The sequence below is a fragment of the Erpetoichthys calabaricus genome, chromosome 16 (assembly GCF_900747795.2).
Source record: "Erpetoichthys calabaricus chromosome 16, fErpCal1.3, whole genome shotgun sequence".
Taxonomy (NCBI): domain Eukaryota; kingdom Metazoa; phylum Chordata; class Cladistia; order Polypteriformes; family Polypteridae; genus Erpetoichthys; species Erpetoichthys calabaricus.
In genome coordinates this window covers 23,168,167-23,187,773 of record NC_041409.2, presented here as the reverse complement: position 1 = coordinate 23,187,773, position 19,607 = coordinate 23,168,167, and the positions used below count along the sequence as shown (strand labels likewise).

The window sequence follows — 19,607 nt, the reverse complement described above, 5'->3', positions numbered from 1 at the left end:
GACTGCCTACGACAAAAAAAGCAAGCGGTGGATCGAGATAACCAACGCCATTACAATCCATATAGCTAACGTGTCAGTGGACAGAGATTGTTAACATTAACAGAAAGTGTAGCTGGTTAACAAAAATATTTACTGTTTATTCCTTTTCTAAGACATGTTCAGTGCAATACAACTTTTGACAAACACCTCTGGATATTTTACTAAGTCTAAATGCCTCTTTGGACGGTAGAAAATATGTTGTCAAAATTTTAGTTTAAGTTGTTTGCAAAATTTGTTCAATAAAAACGTTCTATATTTTGACTGCAACTGTCATGCAATGTGATTCCTTCTCTTCATTAGTGCCACCCCCTTGAAAACTTTCACTTTATGGGGCCATGCAAACCTGTATTAATACATGTGAGCACATTAAATTCTTCTTTGTACAATTCTCATGACAGTGGAGTAGGTTATTCTTAGCCAGTCTACTGCAGTAATTGCAGTGGAGCGTGTGGTTAACATCCACTCGTTCATGGGGAAAAAAATTCCGTCGAATATCGTGAAACCGGGATAATTTTGAAAAATACCGTGATATAGAAATTTGGTCATACCGCCCAGCACTACTCCTATGTACTGTATATGTATACACACACAACAAAAACATGGGTCTCGCCAAATTTAATAGTTAAACCTAAGACTAGAGTGGTTGTTCCTTACTAGTCAGTCCTCAGTAGCTACCATACTCCAAACTCCAAAATGTATTAAAGAAAGAAATTTAATGTATCTTTATTCACGAAACTGCAAATGAGCAAACAAATGCAAAATTTACAGAGGAATTCATTTACAGGTAAAATTCCGTTACAACGAACTGCCAGAGTCCTACAAAATATTTTGTAATGAAAACTTCGCAGTAATGAGATTCTGTATTTGTCGCTATAGAAGCAAATCCTAAAAGATCAGGGTTGCGCTGTAATTCCATGTCTTACACCCCAAAACACGAGGCTGAGTCTCATTACTTTAGCAAAACCAGCTTTATTCAGCTTGAAACAGGAACAGCAGGGCTATTTATTGTAGCGGGGTCTGCCACTCTCCTATAAACAACACAGTAGTCAGTCAGGGTCGTGACCAAGTAATCCTGTGCCCTTCATTTATAGTGTTCTTTGCATCACCCATTGAGATCTTTTCTGTTTACTTCGGTGAAGAATCGCCCCATTGCTGTGAGCCTGCTGTTGCCCTGGCAATAGATAAACAGTCTTCCACAGACTTGGTGATCGCACTTCAGGACGCTCTTCGATGTGTTGTCCCGTTGGGGGAGGTCCCAAGAGACAATTTCTTGAATGAGTGCCGCATTAATACAGTAGGAATGTTTCTTGAACGAGCATCACTGAACCGCATAAAAATGGCTTTTTTGATGTCTTCAAATGCAGCAGTTTGCATACGCTTGCAACCCGATATTTTTCTTCTTTTTTTTGCTCAGTCTTTCAAGAAAGTTAACAGTGTCGACAGCGAAATTCCGAATTCACTGGCAAAGTCTTTTTTTTCTTTTTGCCGGAATCGAGAGCTGCAAAAATTAAGTTTTTTTTTTCTTCTAATATGAACTGTTACCGTTTTTCGTGTCTGCCGTTTCTATAGGAGGGTGACAATAAGTTAAATTCCAATGGATGTTTTTCAGTGTTGACGAGCGATAAGCAAACGGTATCAGTGAAAACCACCGAAAACAAAAACAGCAAAAAAACAGTACGAGCAAAGTTCGAAGAAAGAAATTTTTTTTCAATGTTTCTGTTTGGGGATCATTGTGCACAACTGAGCTGCGACCACAGAACTAACTGCTCGGCGGATGATTCATTCAGGCATTTCAAGGTCACTTCATTGTAATTAAAGTATCTGCTGAATGTACTTCATTGTAACAAGATTTCTATAAACTCGTGTCATATGGGAAAACTGTCGGGACCATAAAAATACTTCGTTGTAATCAAAATTTTGTTGTAAAGATATTCTTTGTAATGGAATTTTATCTGTATTTTCATTGTAAAATGTAAATACAATTACTAGTTGGAGCCTTACCGTACAGAACCAAATTTAAGATGAAGTACCTGTGAACAACGCAGTACACATCACATCAGCACACAACCACATACATCCCTGCCCTGCTTCAAGCTGTTGGCTACTTTTGAAGAAACCGCAATTGTGCAGAAAAACTTTATTTAATGATGGAAGTAAAGTTGGAGACTGGTGTAGGACCTGTCTGGGGAACCAATCCACACCGTAGATGTGCTTTTATACAAGATAGAGATTACAGTTCTGTCTATTATTCCAACATGTGAATTTCCCCTTGGGATTAATACAGTATATCTATCTATTATATTGCCCTTTTCATATGTATCTATATATATATAATTCACTAAGCCAGGAGACAAGTAGCCGACCATGGAAAGCACGCCAGAAGGGGCGTGGATTCACTAAACCGCCGACAAGTAAGACGCCAATGGCGCACGCAGGAAGGAGCCACGGCCACCAACTCTTAGACCATTGGATACGACGAAAAAATCACAGTCACGCCCACCAACTCGGACGCGACACCTCGAAAAACATGCCGTCATTTCTGTTTGTCTGTGCCACATTCCACTTGCAGCTCTGAGCTACGTTGACTTTTCATTAGTCAACCTCAGTGGAATCTTGGTTCACACAGAGGCAGCGCGAGAGAGAGAGCCGCGCGCACACACACACACACACACACAGAGGCAACGCCAGAGAGAGACAGAGGCATACACAGGCAGCGCGCACGAGAGAGACGCGCGCACACACACAGAGGCAAGGCCAGAGAGAGAGACAAGCGCACACACAGGCAGCGCAAGAGAGAGCTGTGCACACACACAGAGACAGAGGCATACACAGGCAGCGCAAGAGAGAGCCGCGCAATCCTTTATAACTGAAGTTAAAACACAATGAAGGAAGCAGTCTTTAAAAATCAATAAGCCCTGTGCCTCTTTTTCATCAGCGTCTCACCTGCTTCAGGCCCTGCAACAGTCGAGACGCTCTCTCTGCAGCTGACCTTCTCTGTGCCTGACTCCACTACTGTCAGTCGCCTGATTAAAAATGGCCTTTTCAATGTGAGCTATGGACCCGCTATACCACAGGAACACATTGCCTTCGAGCCTGCTCTCGCTCACTCTAACGTACCGGCTTTCTCTCTCTCTCCTCACTCGCTCACACACTGCACAGGGGAGAAATGCCCGAAGCACGAGTCTACACTGTGAGTGCGATGATTGTTTATTTAAAAATGGGCTTTTGAAGGGGAGCTGTGGACCCGCTATACCACAGGATCACCTGTGACATTGCCTTCACATTGTTTTCCTTTTATTTATGATCCTGTTGAGCAGATCAGACACCCAGGCAAACAACACTGAATAATCAATAGCTCCAACTACTTTGCCCGCCCCCACTCCTCACTCCTCACCTGAGTCGGTTTCGTCTCTGTTCAGCAGTGTTTGCCAAACTCGGTCCTGGTGAACCCCTGTGGCTGCAGGGTTTTGTTCCAACCAGATTCCTAATCTTTAATGCCCGTGAAACTCATCCGGGATAAGTCGGTTTTTCAAACGCAGCCGTGCAGCAGATTAGTCTAGCAAGATGTAATAATCCAAGATGAATGCGCGCCCTCGCGCTGACTGAAAAGCCAATATATATTGAGTCTACAAAACATGATCACCAAGTCTTTGATAGGCTGCAACAAAATGATGAAAGAACGGGTGCATTTTTTCACACAAGCTGAGTGGGTGGGTGTTAGTTAGTTAATTAGCAACTCGAAGGATTAAAAAACATTGAAAAAGCGGCGCGGATTGGTTTGCAGCGTGTAAAACAGTTTGTTTGTCGCGGATAATTTGCTATCCACACAGGGACGAACCGGGAAGTGAACCCACAATCTTCCACTGTCTCCTTACTGCAAAGCAGCCGTAGTACTACAGCGCCACAAGGCAGTTAAACAATGCACCGGGCCACATGTTCATTTTTTCCCCTGTGCTGAAAAGACATTAAAAAACTGTTTCTCAACTGTGACTCCCGAACAACTCAGTACGCGAAAAGCAGCCAGAATCGCAAACAACAATCAAAACTCTACGTGACTCACAGGTAGTGATGGGCCGTTCTATACTAAGGTTTCGACACTGTGTCGAGCTTTCGAAGCACTGCAGATTTTAATACTTGATCGAATAATGACATCTGTGATTTAAGGATTTCACATTTTCTTTCTCAAATGTCCTTACCTCTATCATGGCAAAGTACAGGGATAAACCTTTATTTTCTGTCTACTCTGTTTTAATTAAGACAGACCAAACAAAACATTTAAGGCTATTAAATGTGATCTCAAGAAAAGATCAGGGTTAATTATAATACTAATAACAGGAGCGATTATAATGATACAGTGCAAAAGTAAATACTAATTGAAAGAGCCGGGAATGCATGAGGTGAGGCGTCTTATTTTGTTTAACTCTTGCTATCGTATAGTGCATTCTGCCTGTCGGCATTAGTTATATTTATATTTTTTAGACATCAGACACTAGAAGCTGCTGACGAACCCTTCTCTTCATTGTCAGTCTGTAGCTACGAAAAAATAAAAGCAATACGACTTTTAACAGACGTCATTGAAGTGTATCATAAGTTTCTGTAACATTAATGAAAATGGCCAGGAGGTGTCACGAGAGAGGTGAGTGTCAAATGCTTCGATACGATTTCCGACACAATTGCTTCAAACGTGTTGATGCTTCGTGAGGCTTCACCCCGCCCATCACTACTCACAGGTTACTGAACGACAAATCAGCAGACTAGCATGACGAATGGGGCGTAATGGGCGTCCTTCCCCTCTCCTCCGGATTTTTCAAATGTTAATTTTTTCCCTGTGCTTAAAAATCATTAAAAAAGCGGCCTGATTATGCGGCGCATGGTACGCCGCGGGTTGGCTAGTATATTATATAGCGTCTTTCCTATCTATCTGTCTATATTATACACATACTTTTCATATCTATCTATCTATACGCTGTGAGGCCAATGCCACACTATGGTACTCAACAGGACATGTCAAAGTGAACGACTGCAGTTGCTGAATCTCATTGCTGCTGAGGGTGTCAGATTTTAGGACTATAAATCCTCAAAAACGGACGAGGTCAAAAATGAGAGGGTAAGGGAAACAGCAAAAGCTGTGAAAATCTTGGAGACAAGAGAAGAAGGCTACAATGGTATGGCCATGTTATGAGAAGAGGTGGCAACTATGTACAGTAGGCAAAGAGAGTAAGGAGATTGGATGTTGAGGTAAGGAGAAAAAGGAATGAACCAAAACAGAGGTGCATGGATCTGAAGGAGAAAGGATTTAATGGGAACAAGTATGAAGAATGCAGAGTATTGAGAAGTCTAGTCAAAATAGCAACTCCATATGAAAATAGGACTAGCTAAGGAAGAAGAATTCATCCATCCTCTTCCGCTTATCCGAGGTCGGGTTGCGGGGGCAGCAGCTTGAGTAGAGATGCCCAGACTTCCCTCTCCCTGGCCGCCACTTCTAGCTCTTCCGGGGGAATCCTAAGGCGTTCCCTGGCCAGCCGAGAAACATAGTCCCTCCAGCGTGTCCTGGGTCTTCCCCAGGGCCTCCTCCCGGTTAGACGTCCAGGAGGCATCCTGATCAGATGCCCGAGCCACCTCATCTGACTCCTCTCGATAAGTGAGTAATGAAGAAGAAGAAGAAGAATCCCAGTGCTTGACTAATTACATGATTCACTCGCTACTTTTCACCATGGCTCCAAATCTCATATTATTCTGCTGAAGTATGAGGTCACCTCATTTTGGCACCAAATCAACGATGAACATACTGGAATGGGACGGCAGACAGCATGAAGTACGGAGTTGCTTGTGCTCTCCTTTGTGACAAAGAATAAAAAAAGGGGATGATACACCACAAAGCAGATCCTGGTTGTGGACAGTAGGATTTGACTTTTCTTCAGCAATGAATGTTCTTCACTGTCTCTTGCCATTGTAGAAATTAAAATGACTTGCTGTGTGAAAATCTAGCCAGTCTTAATTTTGACATAGGATGTCACAACAGAGTAATAGCACCGTGACTGGATCTCTGGGGGTGTCGCACTACCCAACTAACTATAACAGGCACATGCTGTTTCTGTCTGCAAGTTGTTGTGATTTTCTGAGCAACTAAAAATCACAGAAAATGTTGTGTAATGTGATGCCAGCTTTTGCCATCTTGGGTGCCGTAAAAGTTCTGTGGCGTACAAACAGGGACACTTACTGCGCAATAGTCACTTATCTTAACAGCAACGTCTTCCCCACTGAATTTGCCTAGGGAAACTCTAACTGAAGTAAAAAGTCACCAAATCACCAGGGATCCATTTTTAATCTCCGTGCCTTTTCCTATTACAGTTCCCGTTCCAAAAACCAGATTGTCAGTTTTCTGCGGGGCACTTTGGATGTTAGAAACGAGGACTACACCTTCTTTGAACTGATGATTTCAACTAACTAATAAATTCCAGTGAGAAAGACCACACGGCATACACGACAACCATTAGAATGTCGGCTTTGTGCTGTGTAAGTAACATCACCGACCACAACACAGGCGTCTTTGTGAAATTTGAATTATGATCCAGTTTAAAATGTTGCACCCTAGAGAGGACCACACTTCCTTCTCTGCCCTTTTTAGGCATTTGGGTGGGGATGAAATTAGTAGAAACATTTTTTAATAAGCGGTCCATGCTTTTCAAAAACCTGCAACAATGTTCCTGCCTGTGGCCTCATTCATTTATCATTTCATTTATTATTTTTGAATGAGCATGCAGGCCATTGTGAAAACTAGAGTTATTAAGAAGGGAGTTGCTACAAAGTGTATATTCAAATGTATGTCTCCGGTGGACGAGCGCCAAAAACTACAACAAGCTTCAGCCTGCTTATGTTGGCATGAGTCTCCTTGAAGCCGTCACAGCATTTTTAAACTTGACGGCCTCTTCACTGGCAGTTATTAAAATAAAGGTTTTAGATGGCTTCCCAAACCCATAAATTGGAATGAGCAGGTTCAGAATATAGATTAAATGATTTATATCCAACAAAATGAATAAGCACCTTGCATCCTCAGACAAACAAGTGTGCTCTCTGAGATTCAATGTCGGAGCCATTCCTATCATTTGCCCCCTTTCATTTACTGGCTTTATTTCTTATCCTCATGGTTTCCCACGACAATTTTCCATGAACCCTTGGGAAAAGGTGAATGAAATGAAATGAAATTTGGTACCTTCATGGCATGAACAACTGCTTCGGGTTTCTGGGCTGAAGAAATATAGCCTGCAGTGGATACAGTGGGATCTGCCTGCCTTGTGGAACCCTATTGAAGAAAGAAAAGAAAAGTTAACTGAAGTGTACTGAAAACATGGCCCCCGCTGGGAGGACATGCTCTTAAAGTGTCTGTCTGATAAAAGGGTCGTCATCAAATGACAATATCTCAAGAATGCTGAAAGAGTGAAAAGGCGCAGGGAAGTCTGAAAATGGACCACAATGCTGAAAAAGTAGGGTTACTGTAGCAGTGATTGAAGATAACGCTAGTGAGAAATAGAAAGAAGGTAACAAAACTATTTTTCATAGTCCAATGTGGAATTCAGATCACTGCACTCTGCGCAGAATGTTGATTTTATGTGCATTCCATTCCTGCTGCTAGCTCTCGATATACAGTATCCAGACAAAAATGCATCAGTCATCCTCCTCGTATGTACAGTAAGCTCTCTCCTTTGGCGTCTCTCATGATTGGACGTTTCGTTCATCTTTCTGTGTTTACACTGGGATACCTGATTCCACCGCACACCCTCATGCTCACTTGCAAGACACCCAGATGTGAATGCATATCTGCTATTGACAAGCCCATCCTGCATTCCTCAATGACATCACCATGTCACGCTTTGCTAACATCTTACAGTAGAACTGTGGGCCTACTCTTCGGTTCAACTAAAGAGCTGTGACTCCTTCTCTGACCCTGTGTACTCTGTCACTAACCCTGCAGACTGCCGTACGCTCGACAGTATTCAGAACTTTGAATGTCACAACCTGGCTTCAGTCATCGTTCTTTCTATTGCCAGTGAACGGGTGTCAAGAGTGGAAAACTGCTTCTGTATCAGAAAACTGGAAATGCTGTTAGTAATTTCACTTTTCTATTAAAATCTCTTCAGGTGAATCAAGTGTTTACAGGTCCAGCAGGAAGCAAGAAATTGTTGCTCAGCTTTTTTTAATAAGAATATAGGCATAGTACCATATCAAAGTAATCTGATGTCCAATAGGGCTGCTGATTGAGACAGAAATCAACCCTGGATCAGGCGCAATTACCAACACTAAATCATATCACGTGAATAGAGCACCTCCAGCGAAACTAATAGGCTCATCTTTGGGATGCAGAAGAGATCCAGAGTACTCCTAAAAAAACCACTGTGACAAGAGGAGGATGTGCAGACTCCACACAGACAGCAGTCAATCCGAGACCTGAAACAAGAATGATGAAGCTGACGAGTCAACCTGGCTTTAGGAAAGGAAAGTAGACCGGGAGACCCCATGACACAGAGACAGCAGGCAATGATTTGAACCCATGCTTCTGAGAATCAACACTCAGATTGGTTCTGTAAAGAGATGCAGACCTAAGTAGCTGCAGAACACGGGGAGAACGTGTAGACTGCATGCAGGCAGCGAATGGACTGGAATTTAAAAGCAGCGTCCAGAAACTGTGAGGAGTCACCTAACAATCTAGCAGCCATGACTTTTGTAAATTCAAAGTACAGAGAGAAACCCCACATGAACACATAGAGAATCTACATGGACATTGACCAGGGAATGATGTTTTTAACCCAATCTCTTGGAGAAGCTGACTGATAATTTGGCCTGTTGCTGTTTTTGAGAAATTGAAATTCCTGCAGAAAACTGCACAAGCACAAACCCTACACGGGTAGTTACTAGGCTATGACATGAACCCAAGTTCTTGAATGTTGGCCTATATGCCAGCCAATAAAACTAACACACTTAAATTCACTAAGCATTCACTCCAGACCACCTCCAACACTTACACAGTGGGTATAGAAAAGAATCCCCCCCCCCCTCGAAATATTTTCGTTTTACAGCCTTAAATGAAAACACACAAACCAATATTTCTTACCAGCTTTACTTACTCAATGCACCCTCTAACATCCAATTTAAAGATTTCACAGCTACAGTTCAGAAGAATTTTAAGAAATCAAAAACAAGGAATACGGAGATTAATAAATGACCCATACCTCAATCAGGTGTAAGTGCCCTCCATTTCCATTGCAGTTACTGGCTTCCTTCCACCTGTGATCAATCATAATCTGTATGATTAGTGAAGCTGTTCCTGGAGCATACATTCCCTTCCTTGGTAGTGCAACTGACAGCAAACAACTGACTATGGGTGGCAAGCCACTTTCAGAAGATCTCAGGGATAGAGTTGTGGTCAGACAAGGTAGGAGATGGATACCAAACAAATCTCAAAAGCTTTATCAATCCCAAGGAGCACAGTAAAGTCCATCGTAAAGAAGTGGCAAGTGTTTGGTACTTCTAGGACCCTCCCTGGATCCTCCAAACTGGATGGAAGAGCAAGGAAGGAACTGGTAAGAGAGGCAACCAAGAGGCCAATGGCCACTTTGAAGGAGTTACAAGATTTGATGATAAAGAGTGGTCATTAATGGTGTGCATGTCACAACAATTTCACAAGCGCTCCACAATTGTGGCTTGTTCGGGAAGGTCGCAAGGAAAAAGCCACTTGTCAAGAAAGGCCACATTAAGGATCGTTTGAGCTTTGCCAGAATGCACCTTGAAGATACTGATGCCAAGTAGAAAAAGGTCTTATGGTCAGAGGAGACCAAAATCAAACTCTTTGGCCTCAATACCAAATGGTCCACCAATGCAGCTCACCATCCATAACACACCATACCTACAGTAAAGCGTAGAGGGGGCAGCATCCTGTTGTGGGGGGCCAGGGGCTCTCGTTAGGGTAGAAGGAAAAATGGATGGGGCAAAATACCGTCAAATTCTTGAGGAAAACCTGCTACCCTCTGCCAGAAAGTTGAAGATGGGCAGACTGTTCATCTTTCAACACAACGACACGAAACACACAGCAAAATGGATCACACAGTGGCTGAAGGAGAAAGAAGTAAATGTCCTGGTGTGGTCAGTCAGAGCCCAGACCTAAATCACACTGAAAATCTGTGGAAAGATTTGAAGATACCAGTCCACCAACACTCACCATCTAATCTGACCGAAGTTGAACAGTTAAACTGCAAAGAAGAATGGGGGGCAAATACTGAGTGGGCTCAATGTAGATGTGCAAAGCTGATAGAGAAGAATCCCAGCAGACTTGAGGCTGTCATTAAAGCAAAAGGTGGCTCAACAAAATGACATTGACATTGGGGGGCGATCCTTTATTAATTTCAGTAGGTCTTGTTTTTGATTTTTTATAATTCTTCTGAACTGCAGCTGTGATATCTTTCACTTGGATGTTAGAGGGGGCATTGAGTAAGTAAAGCTGGGAAGAAATATTGGTTTGTGTGTGTTTTCATTGAAGGTCCTAGTAGTACCAAACACGTCTTTATGATGGACTTTACTGAGCTCCTTGGGATTGAGAAAGCCTTTGAGATTTGTTTGTCTCCATCTCCTGCCTCATGTCTGTCCACAACTCTATCCCTGAGATCTTCTGGCAGTGGCCTGCCACCCATAGTCAGTTGTACTACCAAGCAAGGGAATGAATGCTCCAGGAACAGCTTCACTCATTACAGTTGATCACAGGTGGAAGGAAGCCAGTAACCGCACTGGAAATGGTGGGCACTGACACCTGATTGAGTTTAGGAGGGGTGTGATCCTTTATTAATTACAGTATTCCTTGTTTTTGATTTTTTAGTTTTTCTGAACTGTAGCTGTGATATCTTTCACCTGGATGTTAGAGATTGCATTGAATAAGTAAGGCAGGAAAAAAATATTCGTTTGTGTGTTTACATTTAAGGCTGTAAAGCAAAAAAATGGGAATTTTTTGAAGGGGGGGATCCTTTTCTATACCCCCTGTACCCACACCCACACACATACAGGTACAGTATATATGAAGATGCATCTTTTAAGTGCTTTTTATCAACTGAGATAAATGAGTCCTTTCTAAAGGCCTCTCTCCAATTCCACAGTTTCTAAGGCTATTTGAATTGTACACAATAGTTGGAAATTAATTACAAATACAAAATGTGGCAGGACAAGTTTTGTGGTGGCAAGGCTTCACTGGGGGGGATGGGGGGTTGCAGAATGATGTGCCCTCATAGATAATCTTTATTCTGCATGGCACATTTGTGAGAGAGTACTATCATAAAGAATTCGCACTTCAAAACAATAAGGAAACAGTATTAGATGTTTTAACTCAAAAGAAGCCTAGACAAATGCTACAAAGGGTGTAAACAACAGACTTTTCCTAACTGCAATTAAACCTTTTTAAAATAAAAAGGAATAATTGAAGAAGGAAATTACCAGCTGAGCAGGGTGTTTTATGATGGCAGGTGTGCAGAAGGCCTTAATTCAAAATGTTTACTTGAATATTGCTACTCGTCACTTGATGCAGTCACCTTGCTTCTCGTTCATAAGCATTTCGAGTTTCACGTCGTGCCCCTAGGGTCTTGAAATCCTGCCAGTGAACTGAGTCAAGACTGTTTGCTGAAGAGCTTCGGTATAAATGCTTCTGATATGAATAATAGATAATGTATAATTTGAGCGATCTGCAAATTCAATGCAAGCCTTTTGCAAATCTCGCAGCTATATGGTTAGATGCACTGAGTTTACTTCCTGTAAGGCTCAACACAAGGTGGCATTTGTCAAACCTTTTTAGACTCAAGGACTTCCTAATGGCAGTTCATGGAGCATCGCTTAATTTGTGGAAACAGAAAATGCTCACTTAGAAGTGATTTTTATATTATAAATACATATACATCACACACACACACACACACACACACAGACACATATACTGTATACTGTAGTATATACACACACTTGAATAGACAACATGGTCTCACTGGCATCCCGGCCGGGATGGAGGGTTTCTTACCTGGCCAGGAGGCGCATGTGGGTGGACTGGCATCCGGACCAATGCCTTTATAATGGCAACATTCCTCTGGAGTGCATCCTGTCTGGACACATGGGAGTTGTAGTTTTGTTGGGCAGCCCTGTTAAGTTCCTAAGGTGCTGCTAGGGGGAGCTGTCCTATCACGGAGATGGTCCGCCTGACCCGGAAGTGCTTCCCAGATGCCATGAGATAGCACCCAAAGTACACCCGGGTCCGGTAAAAAGGAAGCTGGCTCCACTTCATCCGGGGAGTCAGAGTCGGGAGAGTCGTCGGACAAAGCGGAGAAAGGAAGAGTCCTATGGTTGTAGTTGTAAAGCATGTGAAAGGTATTTGTGGCAATAATTCTCCTTACTGGCATCTGGAACTGCATGGGTGCTGTTGTGTCTGGAGTGCTGTAACGTCCTTTACTGGTCACAACACACTGTATACAGTAAAGAAAATAAGTGAACAGAGATAAAGAGGCAAAATATAGGGGCACAGACATGGACTGTATTCATGTTCATCACTCACTGGATCTCAACAATAAAACCTACACACGAGAACGTTCAGTCTCTCTCTTGTTTCCTTTTTAAGCTGAATGACCATTACATTGCCACGCAGAGTCTTGTGTTGGTCTGCTGGGTAAGGAGTGGCAATGGTACTGTAAGGGTCACGGGTCACTGAAAGTACTCAAGGGTGCACTTGTCACTGATCGTGTTAAGACCCTCAGATGACACTTCATGTCCCCAAAAGGGCCCTTTATACGTAGGTAGTATCACTGATTACAGGGATACACAATTACTTAAGGCCTATACATCCAAAAGATGGGAGCATCTGCAGCCGCACTCACTATCTGGCCAGACCTGCCTAAATGCTTCAGGGTAATTTTTGCTTGCGGTTGCGTTGGATTAGCACCATCGCTTTCTAAAACAGCAGCAACACTTTGACTTACCAGCTAGGAATAAGTGCAGTTGTTGGCAGTCCAGCCCCTCAGAGAGACAGACTGCCCGCATTTCTCCTCACGTACAACATGGCGATGAAGGGCAGGTATAAGTAAGTGTGGAGCTCAGGGTTCAAGGCTCATTTAAAAGGATACTTATAACCCCTGTCTTCATCTCTTTGCTAACTTCTTCAAGCACACCAGCAGCAGTCATGCCCCTCTTCATCATTTTTAGTCCCTGCCTACAGTACAATCATCATGCTTAATCAACTGCAGGCTACACGCTATGCACTACAATGTGTCACAGAAGAGTTATTTTCTTAAATACACAATGGATCCCAGCTGACGTCACCCCAGCCCTCATTTAGATCACTTTCACTTCTCTTTTGCGGTTCTACCATCAGCACCAGCTATCAAGTAATGGTCACAAGCACGAAATGCGGCTGTCAAATCAATTAGATTCAAATTAGACATCTGCAGCATGCCCCTGCCTCTAATTAGAGTAATCATTGTGTTGCTGAGAGGGAATTGATCAGATTAAAAAAAAAATCCTGATGAAATGTATTCATCTAGAGATTTTTTTGCCCTGATATGTGCTGCCAACTCAAGGTCAAACCGCTGTCAGTTATCTGCACATCAAAATAGCGGTCCTCTTCTAATCCTTCACAATCTGTTTAGATGAATAAGACAACGTGTCACCCAGCATCCGAAAGGAGGCACAGCTTCATTTGATCATACGTTTCTGGAGAAGAGATAATTTAAAAAATTTGCTGCAATGTGATTAACACATTAAATGAAACATCTAAAAGTGTGCAGCTGCATTTAAACGGTTAGTGTTGTGTGACTCCATAGGCAGTTAGTGCGCATACTGGCGAGGGCAGTGGGCTTTGAGCCACAACGCTGCGACTCCCCGAGTAGGTCGCTTAATATTCCAATCAAATAATAATACAAGTTAGCAATTGTAACGTATTTTGCAAGATGCCACTGGTAAATATATCCGTTCAATGTACAATACTAGATGAGGGAATTAAAATTATACAGTGTAATGCTGAAGCCCACCGGCACACCAGTGCCCAAACCGTTGCCACACAGGTGTCCAATTACGTATGTGCTACCTGGTGACACAAAACCCCCAGGTATAACATACAGTAGAATATTCTCCAAATGACACCAACCGTGTAGTAGACAGCACACAGATTACTGTACCAAAAAAAAAATAATTTTAAAAAAGATACAGTAACCAACTTGAGAAGCCAACACTGCACAGTCCCTAGAAATAAGCAACAAAAGCATTTCTGGTGTGAGAAGACAGCCCGGTCACAAACAGACGGACACCGGAGGTCCTAAAAAACACACACGTTTTATTCAACGAGGTCCTACAGTCCAAGTCCTGCACACACACAAAGTGCTCCAGCACCAAACACCCTTCTATTCAGGGCCTCTCAATGGTCCTCTTTGGGCCGCCTTTCCTCCTCACTCCTGAGCGTTGCCTTCTTCCACCCGACTGTAGGAAGGCGGCCCCCTTTAATATTCACCAGGATGTGCTCCAGGTGCTCCCTGATGTCCTTCCGGCGACACTTTCTGGTGTAGCGTAAGTGCCACATGAGCACCCGGAAGCACTCCGGGTGTCCCTGGAAGTTCCTCCACCAGCACTCCCAGGTGTAGTGGAAGTGTAGACATCCCAGGCTCTATGAGGCTCGGGGTGGCCACCCCCCGTTCCCTTGGTCCCCACACTAACCAGGGCTGTTGCCTCCTCGTGGCCCAGGGGATGTATAGTCCGCCTCCCGGTCCTTCCAGGCATCCCGGCTGGGTCTGACCCCCCAGCCGCCTGCCACACTGGTTAAACTTCCAAGATCCATAGAAATGTCTTTTCGTCGTCCCACAGTTTTAAACAGAATTGACAAGTTAACCATTTTTCAGAAAAAAATAATCATAAAGCCTAGTACCAAAAAAAAATCGGCCAACAAAGCACGTAAAGAGAATCGGGTTCATTCCAATAGACTGCTGATGGCTCGAACTGCCTTGGGTATGTTTTGTATCAACCTGAGCCGTCACTGTCATCTAGTGCCTTCGGGTCTGAAGTCGAGACAACAAGGTTTTACTCCAGCCTGTGTCTGAATTTAAAAGTAGTCAGCAGTCAAAAAGAGAGTGAATGGATCGTGGCAGTGATCCCCCACAATATCGTGGTTCAGCAATTGCGCCCCCTGTACTGTATATCGTGGAAAAATTCAATAAGTACATCCTACCTGTAGTGTACTTTGCAGTCAATTCTTAACAAAGCGTACGTTTTTCAGCAGTCACTACGGTAGACAAAGAGTTTCGCGCTACAGCACCCAGATGATTTCTTACAAGGCCCGTTATTGGCTAAAAGAGGAGACTCAACCAATCAGAACGGGATTTTCATTTTCATTTCTCTTGGGCTCTGATTGGCTGCTGCTAACGTGGTGCAATCTCGCAAGAACAGTGCGCGTGGGTCCCCGACACATCTCAGTTCTCTGCGTATCGCGCACCTTGCTTGTGGTCCGACTGTTGTGAGCAAACTTTTTGTGAACTTTTCGTTTCGTTTTAAGCCCTACGATGGCTCCCAAGCGTCCTACATCTTCTAAGAAGAGAAGGAAAGCGTTACGCGGACGTTGCTCGCCATCACGGCTTGAATGAATTGACAGTACGCTACATTATTACGTGTATTATTATGTTACACATATCCTTAGCCCGACATCCACATATCATATGTGTTTACAAAGTGTGTTTTAATAAGTTTACATGTGTTTAAAGTGTGTGAGAGGGGTATTTGAAGGCTTAAACTATAAAAAAATGTTTATTTATATGGTCTTTCTATATTGCGGATTTTCACCTATCGCTGATGGGTCTGGAATGTAACTTCCACGATAGGCCGGGGATCACTGTATACAGATTTCGTTCAATGAATGTATGAGTCTTTTTGGTGATCTTGTATCACTATTCTGAGGACACACACAGGTTGTACTCTCATTATCCTACATACTGTACGTGTGATGACTTGAACTTGCATTAACCATAAAAGACAATATATGAAATATAAATTGACCGAAAAATGGAACAAAACAATACACGGTAACCTCAGGTTAGTGTTAAACTGCTTTTTAGTTGCATTCTACACAAGTAAAGTAAGTTCACCGAGATCCTCGGCCGCTTCACATTTTGGCTCAAAACAGACTCATTTCTTGCAGGTCTCTTGCTTGACTTCATTACCATCATATCTCGGCTTACTCTACTTTCGTAGGATCATAGTGTCAGCATTGTCACCTGTACAGATTAGAATTAAATTCTTACTCACGTGTGCTAACCAAACTCTAGTGCCACGGACAGGGAGTATAATGACGGGACTTCAAAACTTCGGAGTCTTCCTTATATGAAATAACCAACTTAATTCAAAGTAAGAATTATAATAGAACATCAAGATAAAGTGAAAGAATTTGGCCCCGTTAGATTTTTACACATTTTACTTTTATAGCATGGAAACGTGTTGTTTTTAACAGCCCTGCTGGAAGTAAAAACTGGATCATTATTTAGGGTTTGGGAACACATTCTGGATTTGCATCATCGACAAGTGTTGCGGTGTGAACTTTTTTTGCTAACTGTGGTAAGTAATCCAAGTGACTATTACTGCATTTTAATACTCTTGCAGACCAAGATGCTAGTCTCATTATTTTTTAATATCTTTTTCTTTTTTTAAAAAAGCCAAGTATTAAATGACACCTTTTATTGGCTAACTAAAAAGATTACAATATGCAAGCTTTCGAGGCAACTCAGGCCCCTTCTTCAGGCGAGATGTAATACAGAGACTGGAGTTCCCTGTGTTTATATACACACTGTAGGACAAGAAACAAAATTGGTAAATCTTTAAATGAGAAATTTGAAATGTAAAAAATTAATAGATTCATTCAGGCTAGGGTTAATTTAACAAGAGAGAGAAGAACAATGTATGGTCAAACTGTGTCAGCTATGAGACTGAAGTCAAAACTGAAAAAAGTGAAACCTAACATTAAAAATAAGCAATCTATAACATTAGCAATTATTTACTTACATTAAAACTTTAGTATTCTTTTCCTAATGGAGATCTAATCCAGTCCTTCATCAAGATGTTTGTGGTTCCACTGTCTCTTGTTACACTTGTCGATATCTGTTACACATTTTAATAAGCAGAATGTTTTGTCGTTATGCTGACACCATGGGCCTCATTTCTAAAACGATTGTTCAAACAGGTTTGATCTTAAATTTCATGGATTTGATCCTGAGTGAAACTCGATATACAAATTGGGGATTATAAAATACAAAATGGTTTTAACTGAAAAGTATGCATGCAAACTTGTCTTTGTAGACAGGCTACTTATGACTGTCTGAGATTTATTAAAAAGCATTAAAAAATAATGAGACTAGCATCTTAGTCTGCAAGAGTACTAAAATGCAAAGCAATAAAAAAAAAAATAACTCACATTCTAATTCTAAATAAACACCATATGCACAGTAAAGTATATGCTGTGAAGTATAAAGAAAAACCTACTACTACCGTCTCATTATTTAAAACGTGACATACACCTCGCCAGTCTAACATCGTTTAGCACGGTAGTCTGCTCACTATCTGTTTGAAAAGAAATCTTGGAAGGGCTGCAGTTGCTGTACAGAAGAACTTCAGCAAAGGTGCACCAGGCAGTGAGCACATTTTCAGGGGTAAGTAAAAACCTTTTCAGTCATGAAGATGGGTGCCTGGGGAGCCATTCTTACAGACCTCTGCTAGCTTCTGTGTCCAGCTCTTGAGATCCACTGAATGCACTTTAGGTGCCGCTCATCTCTGCACTGAGGGTCCTTCAAACCGGGACCTCTCAGAGAGAGAACCTGCAGGCAGGTTGAGTGAATCTCAAACTAATCTTAGGCTGCCTGATTTTGATCACTGCCATTGTCCCAGCCTGCTGACAATACATTTGGATTTTCCTCTAATCCCATTTCTTAGGGGACTAAAAAATATCGGATCTAGCCTCTCTCTCTGTCTGTCTTCTCATTTGGAAAGAAACTTCTTTCTTTTTTATACTCCAAACTTGGTGTTCATTTGCCATTTTAGCAAAGTTAATCATGGGTGATGTCCTAATGTTTGTGTGACATTATATCCTACCATAAAAGGATTATTGAGGGTGTTTTCTGGGTGGCAGCAATGCGCCCATTCACAGCTCTGAAGTTTAAGATTATCTGTGATTTATAAAGTAGGGTGTGAGTAGAAGGATTTCATGCATATGGACCTTTTATAAACCACTCATGACAACTTTAAAGAAATAATTGCACATTCAGATTTAAGATCATACAACATACTGATTACTCTGCAGTTTTGCATAAATTTCCATGTCTTCCTACTCAAACATACACGAGCTGCATACCAACTTTTATTTCTATCTCTCCACTTTAATACTTTTTGCACATACTATCTCTAGGCCACTTGTTCACATTTTATTGTTTTAGTTAGTCCTCTTCAGGAAATTTGGATCGATGGAAATAAAACCACACAGTCTCCATGGCCAGTTTTATTTCAACTATCATAAGCAGTGTTAACATGGGTAACAAAAATGTAATTTACATGTATGAATCATAATAAGCTCCCACCACACTCCACCCTGTTACTGGATCTGAATGAATCTGGTCACCACATCGTCAGGATGAAACTTTTTTTTTTTTTACAGCATATACCATGTGGACTTAATAATAATTACATTACTTATTTGTATTATTTTCATTATTTCAATTCATAAATAATTGCAAAGACTTCTGCTTTAATGTATCACTTATAACAGTACATAGAGTAAGAAAAGAGTATCAGCCAACTCCACTTACTGTCATCACTCAAGCAGAATATTGCAATGCAGGTTTTAAGACAAAAGAGCCCAGCATACTGAATTAATGTCCCACAGTTATTAGAAGAAAAGGGGCCGACACAACAGGACTTTTCAGAGCTACTCGTGTATAAATTAATCTCACAAGAAAACCATTTTGTTCTGATCTTAATTAATTTAACATTTAACTCCCTCTTTTGGAAAATAAAGCCAGGCAAAACAAAGAAAACATTTTACTACACTCCTGCATCTAGAAAACTACTTTGGTGTTTTATTCTCGTTCTAATCAACTTGAAATTCTTCTCTACCAGTTCCGGGTGGCCCAAGGGCATGCCTGGCATTTCTTGCAATATGAAGTTGAAATACTTGATTTGTAATATACAGTTACTGTTTTGTTTTTTTAAGATGATGCAGACCTACTATATCCCATTAACATGCCTTCCAATGAGGAAGCAGAGCCTGGGGACTCAGAGGTGGGCTCCCCCATCTCTGGGACTGAGGTCACCGAGGTGGTCAAAAAACTCCTTGGTGGCAGGGCCCCGGGGGTGGATGAGATACGCCCGGAGTTCCTCAAGGCTCTGGATGTTGTAGGACTGTCTTGGCTGACACGCCTCTGCAACATCGCATGGACATCAGGGACAGTGCCTCTGGATTGGCAGACCGGGGTGGTGGTCCCCCTCTTTAAGAAGGGGGATCGGAGGGTGTGTTCCAACTACAGAGGGATCAC

General features: G+C 42.1%; 1 protein-coding gene across 2 annotated transcripts in view; it reads right to left on the bottom strand.

The window, feature by feature from the left end:
* Window positions 1–19,607, bottom strand: part of ccdc85ca (coiled-coil domain containing 85C, a) — a 229,277-nt gene that overhangs the window by 17,480 nt on the left and 192,190 nt on the right. For both annotated transcript variants that reach the window (XM_028821331.2, XM_028821332.2), the window contains one exon: window positions 7,253–7,342. In XM_028821331.2, the coding sequence (XP_028677164.1) occupies window positions 7,253–7,342 (90 nt within the window). The remainder of the gene's footprint in view (window positions 1–7,252; window positions 7,343–19,607) is intronic.